General features: G+C 38.5%; 1 protein-coding gene across 1 annotated transcript; it reads left to right on the top strand.

The window, feature by feature from the left end:
* The first annotated feature begins 232 nt into the window (after positions 1-232).
* Positions 233-10,165, top strand: LOC124278053 (small integral membrane protein 14-like). The gene is made up of 4 exons (XM_046713800.1): positions 233-317; positions 3,208-3,256; positions 5,956-6,101; positions 6,969-10,165. The coding sequence occupies exons 1-4, from the start codon at positions 297-299 to the stop codon at positions 7,011-7,013; spliced, it is 261 nt and encodes an 86-aa protein (XP_046569756.1). The 5' UTR covers positions 233-296; the 3' UTR covers positions 7,014-10,165.
* The last annotated feature ends 625 nt before the right edge of the window (positions 10,166-10,790 follow it).

Raw genomic sequence — 10,790 nt, 5'->3', positions numbered from 1 at the left:
GGTGCCCTGTCTGGTATCAACACAACATACAGGCCTGATAATTAGGACTACAAATGTTAATTACATTGTACAAGTTTTAGCTTGGAAACTGTTGAAGAATCTACACTGAAATGTTGCTCTATGCAATTAACAAGAAGTTGTTATCCGTAAAGGCAATTAACAAGAAGTTGTTATGCTTTATGAATACAAATGTTGTATATTCCAGACAAGATGGCAATTAACAAGAGGAGGTTTTGACCATAAAGGCATCAAGAAGTTGTTATCCGTGCGAGTGTATATGGAACCATGAGAATGCTATGCAAAGACTCATAAACTTGGTAAGTCTCTGAAGAATTGCACTCACATTATATCGAGGAATGTTTTCTTGAGCACTTCCACTTTTCCTACTTCTTGAGAATAACTTTCCAGTGGATTGAGCAGAAATGTTTTTCAGTTGTTTCTGTGCAAAAGGATGTAATCATAACACCTATGGAATATAATATGTTGTTTTTCTAGTTCCAATAGCTGGTTTCTTTAAGATTTTGCCGCTGTGGTAATGTTGAAAACAGTTAGCCAACTCTTCCTGTGGTAATGTTTTGTAGACAATCATGGTGGCTGTATCATGTTTCTTAGCACTGTCACTTCAGAACTTTCATGTGAGCTACAGAACTGCATACTGCATATAAAATACCCTGATCTGTCAGCATGTTAAACATGTAGGTTTTCAGTTCTTCATATATTTGTGTGGTTGGGTAGCCTGGTGGTTAAAGTGTTCGCTCCTCACACTGATGAACCAGGTTCGAATCCTCACATGGGTACAAAATGTGAAGCCCATTTCTGGCGTCCCCTGCTGTGATATTGTTGGAAAATTGCTCCAATCGATGTAAAACTAAACTCGCTCACTCACTTTCAAATAATTTATGATGACGAACTGACAACAAATCTCGAAAAATCATTGCGATGAGGCAGAATCCGCAGATGTCCAGAGCCTTTCGAAATCAAAAGTTTAGTTGTCCTTAGATGCAAGTGCTAGAGCAAGAAACATGAACACATGCCGACATCCTGCCAACGTGTAAATGCACGTGTCATGTGTTTCACTGTGTGTACCATCATGTGTCAGGGTTTGACTTTGATGTTTACATCAGCCGGGGAAGCGAAGGTGAGTTGTCTGCCATCTGTTGCAGCCGTGTTGGGAGACAGCAGTTAACAGCTCTCATATGTCCGTTGGTGATCAATAAATACGTTAACAGTGATGTATGTCTTGATAAGGTTTAGAAGTATTTCTCACACTAGTTGATAGTGAATATATGATAACTGTTTGATTTGAATTCTGCTTTTAGTGATTCTCAAAAACAAAGGCGAATATACCAACATGTGTAACTTGATGAAACCAGATTGCTGATTAATTCTGTTTCAAATAGAACTAAGTAGTTTGTGAACTTATGAAACTATCGTAATGATTCAGAAATTCAGAATGAGTGAGTGAGTTCAACTGTTGTGCCAGTAGCGTAATATCGGAATAGACATCATCCTTAAGCCATATAAAGGAAAGATGTGTATTGTGACATTGTTGCGAAAGTTAGGAGGGTGGTGGGACGATTTAGTGTTTTCCACATCCTGTATTCCAAGAAACTAACAGCTGTTATTAATATCATTGTTGTTTTGTTCATATTTGAATAATGTACGGTTTTATGGATAAGTCTGCTGCATACATAGAGCAAGAAAAGTTTAAGACATTGAAATATATATAATTGGAAATCAATATTACTGACTTGATTTAGGGTAGTAATGACAAGTCTTTGTGGAGTGATTGAGTGTGATGTGGTAATTTGCTGCTCAAGGAATGCTTCTTTTCTTTTTAATTTAATATTTGCATACATACGTGTATCATATGCAGTGGCTTACCTTGACCAACAAAAATAGGGGACCAGAGGACCCCAAGAGTAATTTAGGGGACCAGAGTTTAGAAAAGGAAATATGTAAAGTAAATACGTTGTGTAGTGTGCTGGGCTGTAAGATTGAAACATTCCTTTAATTGCAGGAACTTTATGTTTCTTTCATGAAGCTGGTACAATGACTGTTGTAGAGAGTCCTGAGGAATGCAATGTTTATTCGTTTCTGTGCCCACTTTATACATTAGTGCATAATGGACACACACTTCAGGTAAAACAATGCACAGGTGTATGATATATACGTACATGTTTATTCCATACTAACACTTGTTGTTTAAGATGTTTCTAAGGGTCCTATCCCCATACAATGTGATAAGTGGAAACAGTTTAATACCTGAAAAACACGGTTTCATGCCACTGCTTCGTGTCTGACCCTTCCCTGCTCTGTCACGCCTTATCCTGCATCTATACTACACATCAAAAGTTTAGACTCACTTAAAGCTCTCACTACATGCAGTGTATGAAATAAGCCAAAAATCCAGCCAGACATCTGGGCTGGTAACTTCAAAATGTTATCAGCCCAAAATGGATTTAACCAGACCAAATATGGTGAATTTACTCAGATGTATGGAACATCTAAAAAATATTACCAGACCATCGGGCTGGCTAGCTGTAGATTTAGACCGTCCATCAGAAATCTAGATCGTCTCGGGTGGTCGGACGGGCCTTATTTCATACACTGCTACATGTTATGTGTATATGTATGGTTACATTGAAGATGAATTTCTCTACAAATTTGGGGAACCAACTGCGAACTGCAGATGAATTGCACGAGGATCATGCATCAAATTGCTGAAAAGCATGTGCAAATATCATACATGTGAACAGCTGCGTTTTGGTGTAAAGTTTTGTTAAGAATTCGCCACAATTTTCACCAGTTTGATCATTTATTGAACTCATGACAATGATCTTTTCAATGTTACGAATTTGTTTTATGATACATCAGTTCATGTGTAAACACCTTTAAACAATATGGAATATTTTGCAAAATCAAGTTTACAACAGTTGACTGAAGTAAGTGGCTACCTTTACACTAGTGAGTCTAAACTCTTGATGGGGAGTATATATATATACAAAATCTCATGACAATCCCGATATTAGCACAGCACCACTGAACATCTCTATGGTGGATATAAGGCACCTTATAAATACATTATTACTATTATTATTATTATGACTGGTTTGATGACTTTTGGCGGACAAAAAATATAAAGTGTTTATTTCCCTCCCTATGGGTTGATGGTGATGTTAAACCTTGTTGTTCATCTCTTTTCAGCTACGAAACTCACAGTCATACTGCACAGACAATAACTGTGTCCAGGATTGTAAGTACTACTTTCTTTCAACTGCCATTATTCCCTCATGAAGGCCGACCTTGTTTCACCAGTTGTCCCTCTGAGCCAACCTGATTTCAGTATCCCCTCATGAAGGCCATTTTCCTTTCTTAAACCATTCCTATTTTGTCAGCTGCATCTCACTTTGTTTCTGCGATTCTTGTATTAGGACCACCAAGAGCATATATTTTAACTTTAATCGGCCTGTCGTGATTGTGCTCTCTTGAACAGACAATAAAATGTATTCCTTTCCTAAAGCATGTTAAATATACATGGTGTAGTAATATTTTTCTTGGAGCGTAAGGCCTCTTTGCTTCCATGACCATGTTGACAACTCTGTCACCATGATGACAAGGGAGTGGCGTAGCCTAGCGGTAAAAGCGTTTGCTCATCATGACGAAGACCTGGGTTTGATTCCACACTTGGGTAACACTGTTGTTCCCTCTGTGATACTGCTGGAATAATGCTAGAAGCAGGGTTAAACTATAGTCACTCACCATGATGACAACTCACCACTGCAGCTCGGTTGTGAGCAGTACTGCGTATATGTAATGTTATGTTCAAGTAGGTGGGTGCACGTATAAGATATGACGTCCACGATGGTCGACATTTGGTCAGCTCGGTTGTTAGCAGTACTGCGTATATGTAATGTTATGTTCAAGTAGGTGGGTGCACGTGTAAGATATGACGTCCATGATGGTCGATATTTGGTAGTACTGCGTATAGGTTGTGAGCAGGTACTGCGTAAGATATATGTAATGTTATGTTCAATTCGGTTGTGCACATGCAAGATATGGTTATGTCCAATTAGGGGGTGCACATGTAAGATATGGTCAGCTTTGGTTGTTAGTTAGCAGTACTGCGTATATATAATGTTATGTTCAAGTAGGTGGGTGCACGTGTAAGATATGACGTCCACGATGGTCGACATTTGGTCAGCTCGGCTGTGAGCAGTACTGCGTATATGTAATGTTATGTTCAAATAGGTGGGTGCACGTGTAAGATATGACGTCCACGATGGTCGACATTTGGTCGATCAACCTATACTATTTCAAATTAACACTAAGATATGAGGTAGAATTATTGATGTGAAGTCCATGAATGATGTATCTGTTGTAGGGAAGCTTGTGTGCGGATGCATAATTAAAAGGGAAATATTGGATTCTTGAACAAATGACAGTGTTGGAAATAATACAAGAAGGCTAGGTGTCCGATGTTACCATTATGATATGAGCTAATACATGAAATACAATTATATGGATTTTCAGACCAACAGGATATTACCGAAACCTCATACTTAATTGCTATTCTAAAATATTCATCAAATATTGATAGCCAAATATTATATAAAACAACATTCATTATTACAGGATAGGTTTGTGAGAATATGTTCAGTATATTGTTTTGGCTTGGCTTAATAAAGTGATGGCCTTCAAAGTGTATCAAGTGTTGCGATATCCGAAAACATACAAAGATATTGATGTGAGCTTTAGTCCGCTGACAACCAGTCGTACTCATTGCCTTCTGATTTGATCACCTGACTGTTTTGAAATTCACCCTCGTCTGCAAGCCGACACTCATGAATTGTGTTGAGGGCATGTAAATATCCTTTAATGGCACTTCTCACTGACTAGTGGCAGTTAAGGGCTGTAATTCTGCAGCAGTTGTCAGTGCGTTAAGCAGGTCAATATGTCTACAAAATTGAAGTGGAAGTAAATATAGTGATAGACATAGCAAAGGCGGGAAACACTCTGGTTTGGTTAAGCAGGTCAATATGTCTACAAAATTGAAGTGGAAGTAAATATAGTGACAGACATAGCAAAGGCGGGAAACACTCTGGTTTGGTTAAAGCAGGACAAGTAACAATCTTGGAGACACTGTGGGGTAACTTGGTGGTTTAAGGGACCGTTCATAAATTTTGGCAAGGGGGGTGATGATGATTATCATGGTGAAGCATGGACAATGTGAATGACCCTCCCTAAAATCTATGTACAAAGTAAGTAAACCCAACCCCTGCATGTCATGTACAACATCAGTGAGCAGTGGTTTGGTGCCTTACTCTATAAGAGTATGAGTTCAAATCACAGATTGGACTCAACCCCTCAAATAGAATTAGAATCTGTCGTCAACTGAGAAAGTGTAATCCCAAATGTACCATAACAGAATATTACTGAGTACAGCTTCGAACAATGAATAGAGAATAATGTTTTCTCGGATTGTTCAGAGTAGTTCTGACCCAAAAGTCATAATCGTGTGTGTATTACGATGTTGGGTTTTGGATAACAGTCACATTGGTCATCAGTCACAAACAGCATCCTAGTTTCACTTTACTAAGACAAGAGGGCTTGGGTAAACCTGATTTCACTCCTTTCAGTTTGTAGCTAGCCCTTTGAACAAGATAAAATATTTGCTTTGTTTCTGTCAGTTAGATCACCTCTACTTTGTAGCATAATTGAAACATTGACAACTGGCTCAGAGTTATGTCCCCTTAGTCCTACATGTCAAAGGGTTCTTCAGCACAATTTACTCAACAGACTACCGCGAATTTCAAACGCTGAAACATTGTCTCACATGTATGACAATGTCTTGCAGTATAATTCTGACACGCAATAATCATCCATAGTGTTATTGCTGAGAGCTGCGTAAGGCTTCTTTACTTCCTTCCTGACAATGGGATAATGTTGTTTCAGTGCCAGGCCCAAATTCTGCCCCCGATGGCGGCTATGGCACCATGATGATGATGATGGTTGGCTGGCTTGTGGTTGCCACGGCGCTGTACCTCCTCCGTCCACAGAGTCTCCGTAACCAGGGTGATGGGAAACCAGCAAGAAATAATGTAAGTTTAACACTGATAGCACAAGCCTTGTTTTATCCCACTCTCTGTTTGTAAGGTGTGTGATGTAGTCATATCTTTATGAAATGAATAGGTAGCAGACTTAAATTCGAGTGTTGATTCTGATACATTCTGCTCCAAAACTGCTAAAAATAATTCAGAAGTTTTGAGATATTTTCGTCATGATTTCATTGGATAATTTTCTGGAAATATTTTTAAAAGAAACCCAGATGAGACAGGGTCAGTTACTATATGAGAGAGGACAAGAATGTGGCTCTGATTTCACAAAGAAATTACATCACTATGACCATCACATTTTAATATAGATGCATCATACCACAGCTCAGTGACCAGGTAACTACATTAGAGGTGTTACCAACATCAAATGTATACATATTGTCATAGCATCTGATTCAGATACCAAGTATTTCCAAAAGCCAAAAACTATGTAGCCAAGAAAAAGATATGTAAGAGTTAATTGCAATTAATTATATGATGCTAATCTCCATTCTAAACCTCATCATCAATGCATTGTACATAGTGGTTTGATTAGACTTTAAAGGTTGTTCCTCCTCAACCTATCGTTTACCATTAATGGATGAAACAAGCACTGGTCTGTTTTGATTCTGTATACTATTGTGTCCACAAAACCTTTATTGGGGTGACCCATGAATAGAATGGGTCTCCAGCATGCTGTGTTTGTCATAAGATCCGACCAAGGCTTGAGCAGTTACACCTGGATGATTGCATGATCATTGCTCCAACAACTTGCTCACCTGGTCCTTTTTCAGGAAGTCATGATATTGCAGGAAAACTGTGGCATAAACTAGCATTCACCCATTGTTGATATGCTACTGATCTTTGTTGCAGGATTACGGCGGCAGCCCCCCTCCTCCCACCCCTCCAGTTCACTAGTGGACTCTTCTGGACCAAGCCCTGAATCCCCAACAGCTGATGGACATGAATATCGATTACACAATTGCTGAAGACCATTCTTACTGGATGTAAACATGTGGTGGTGGTAGTGAGCATTGCAATAACTTGTCGTCGGACTACTGTTGAGGGCTGGATGTCAGTGTGGGGAGTGTTGTCCAAATCCTGATCTGTGATGGGCTCTTCTGAGTGACTGTCTTCAACACAATTGTCCTCGAAAAATTTAGCTAACTTTCAAGCTTGTATCACTGTGTGAAGTCAACATGGTCGACAAGCCTTGAACTATTCGAAAATATGAAGTTCTCTTTAAAAAATTGTTAGGTTGCTGTAATACAGATAACAGAAGAATATTCTTGCTGAAAAGGGGAGATTATACTGTATATACCTACAGGATGCTGTGTAAGCATGTTTTGACTTTAAATACTGTGCTTGGTGAATCTGTTGGCAATCCTATCGAGGACAAGCTTGTGCTGCCACGACAACAGCAGCACTTTATATTATTTTGGTGATTGGTGGTGCATAATGTGAATCGTTAAATCATTCAAAGACAATTAGCCAAGGCCACAGCAAGTTAGTTATTTGTTTAATCAATTTTATGCCCAAACTACGAACCAGACATAAAATTGTTTATTTATACGATCTGTTTCATTACAATGACACACTGTTTGTTGTAGCCAAAACGCTTTGTGCATACAAGCAATAGTACAAGTCTTCACAGAATGGGGATTTCATGGGTTGGACAAGTCTACTAGTCTATTACTAAAAAACTATTGATATTTTAACGAGACAAGATGTTTCCCCGATGATGTAAGTTTTTTCTCTATAAAACACTGCTTGCTATGAGCTGCGGCCCTGTAGTGTGGCTGACCCTGTAGGGTGTTGGGGGGCTGACTCTGTCAGGTGTCGGACAGGTAACCACACCTGTTGTGGTCTTGGCTGTTAGTCGTGGTTGTTAATCATGCCATTGTATGTTGTTGACCAAACCCAGCTGCACAGGGGTAGAAGACTTAGACGTGACTCTAGGGCTGAACACAGTAAAATCTCACTACCAATTCTATCAAGGAAACATAAGTGAGTAGTGCTCAGTGATTGCTAATGTAACATCTGTATAAACTCAAATTACTTTCAACATGGACTCCTTAAGATAGTAGTAAGTTACCCTGCTGGAAACAAAAATCTTTGGAATATGTTGAAAGCATCCTTTGGCATTTGTTTTGAGGTTCCTTAATTCTTAAAAATATCACTGATCTATTTATTTCTCCACATGGCTTTTAAGACTGAATATGTCACATTTAGCCTTTGTTAGCAACAGTGCTGATAAAGAAGTGAACCATTTCTTTGTTGGCATCAACCCTGGTATTCTCCAGACAGGTTGATATAGCTTATATATCATCATTTACCCAGGGAGTAGTCATATTTGTGTTTGAGCCAAGAAGTCATGGCTTAGGAGCCCAGAAACTGGAAGGGGTGGGTAAACATAACACGGAATTACTTGCTGAATGTAGTGGGGATTTGTGTGAAGGCCTAATAGACAGTCATCTCTCTGTTTTCCACTATCGCTTGTGAAATCTGTCCTGGACGTTTACTATACTTGTGTTTCTAGATGTAACAATATGATACAATCAGTGATGACCCTGGTTTCCAGACAGCTGGTTGGGCATCTCAGAATATCTTTTGATTATTTTGTAATTAGAAAGTCACAATCAACCACTCAAGCCGGAGTTAGGCTTGAGGAATATTGTTAAAGTTTGATTTAATTTGACGTGATACCGGTATTCGGAATTATTCCTAACAGATCTGACCAATTGTGTTGTAAATATAAACTATGAGAGATGAAGTGATGGCAATATCTGCTAACAAAGTGCAGTTTTGATCATCTCCTTGCCTCAAATATGTCTGACTTAATTTTTAAACACAAGCTCAAAAAGATGTAACATTATTATCATCAGTAACTTTGTGAAACCATTTGTAAGACACTGAACACTAAATTGAATTACAAAAAATATTTTGACAGAAAATGTGTAGAGATAAACTATTTTTGCAGATATTATTGTTTCTTGTTATTTTATTTTATTTAAAGTGTAAAATGTGTGTCTGTACATATGAAAACATGCATATATCCTTTACTTGTACGTTTACTGAAATCAAAGTGTTCATGACAAACATGACAGTTTACCGACAGTTATTTGTGATATCCTTTGCTTGTTAGAATTCAGAGTATGGTCTTGTGTGCAATAGAGCACAGCCCTGAAACTTAATCTCAACTTGGAGGTGATCACTAGCACCATTGTGATACACTACCTGATGTACCTCACCAGTTCCACCATTGTCATGATTAAAACATGATTAAATGATAGTATATGATGGTGATGATTACACTTGATGTGTAATGCGATGTTTGTAATTTTTCATATTGGGAATTCCTGGTATCATCCAAAAGGTTGTTTTGGTTGCCATGGTTATTGGTAGTAATGTTTTTGGGTTTAAGCTGGTTGTGCGCTGGTCTGTTCAAGCAATAAAAGTTAAAGATATTTTTCTCAGTAAGAGGTTTCATCATTCATTCCTGTATTTCACAACAATTATTTCTTCAGGTGCACATTAGGATTAAAACCAACATTTTTTTTCTATACCTATGTGAAAAAAAGAAAAGTGAAGCACTCTTTACTTGGATGGTTCAGAGTTAAATTGCCTCAATTTATCCATTTCAGGATTAACAAATGCAGTGTGTGGAGGTATTATCTTTAGTTTGTTTGCCACTTGGATCGCCCAATTTTCTGTATAAATGCTCTGTTTCAATATAAATGTGATCAGATCACTTCGAACTTACCAGGTCAAAAAAAGGGCTGCTCTTTTTCAGGTTACAGGTCATATATGAAGAATACTGTGGAGTGGAAGGATGACTAGCTGAGCTCTATGTCGACTAAATTCACCAGATTTGTAACGACATATCTCAGTCCTCACATTACCTCTCACAGTGTCCTACTGAATACTGTAAATATTCCTACTGTTCGTCTTTCGTATTGTCACTATGGTGGCATTCTCATTGGCAGTTGACTGCAAGACAGTTGACAAAATATTTCATAAATACTGAATGACTTACTTATTCTCGTGAAAAATAAAATTGATAAAATTTCCTTTCCTGGTTCTCTTATGTGTTTCATGATAGTTGTAATCGTACCTATGAACAGATAAATTTCCTCATTTAGTCAAATGAAAGTACTTATTCCACTGAATGGAAAGACAACCTGTGAAGATTGTGCAACCCTTGCTTGACATATGAAGCAGGCTGCTTGACATAGGAATTTGACTAACAAGATTGGAGGGAAGGGTTCACTTGGCATCCTGGTTGATGCATTATACTGTATGCCAGTGAGTGAGTGAGTTTAGCTTTACGCCGCACTCGGCAATATTCCAGCTATATGTCGGCGGTCTGTAAAAAAAAAATCGAGGCTGGACCAGACAATCCAGTGATCAACAGCATGAGCATCGACCTGTGCAATTGGGAACTGATGACATGTGTCAACCAAGTCAGCGAGCCTGACCACCAGATCCTGTTAGTTGCCTCTTACGACAAGCATGGGTTGCTGAAGATCAATTCTAACCCTGACCTTCACGGGTACACTGTATGCCAATTACGCAGATATGCTCATGATGCCAATGACTGGTTTGTGCGGTATCGATTATTTACTGATCATTGTCATTCAGCTGAACATGGTGAAGTGTGTCCTTTCATGTTATCTGGATACAGAGACAGAAAAT

This window comes from Haliotis rubra, unplaced genomic scaffold (assembly GCF_003918875.1).
Source record: "Haliotis rubra isolate DU_JTF1 unplaced genomic scaffold, ASM391887v1 Scf230, whole genome shotgun sequence".
Lineage (NCBI taxonomy): Eukaryota > Metazoa > Mollusca > Gastropoda > Lepetellida > Haliotidae > Haliotis > Haliotis rubra.
Note: the sequence above shows the minus strand (reverse complement) of the source record. Positions and strands in the feature narration are given on the sequence as shown.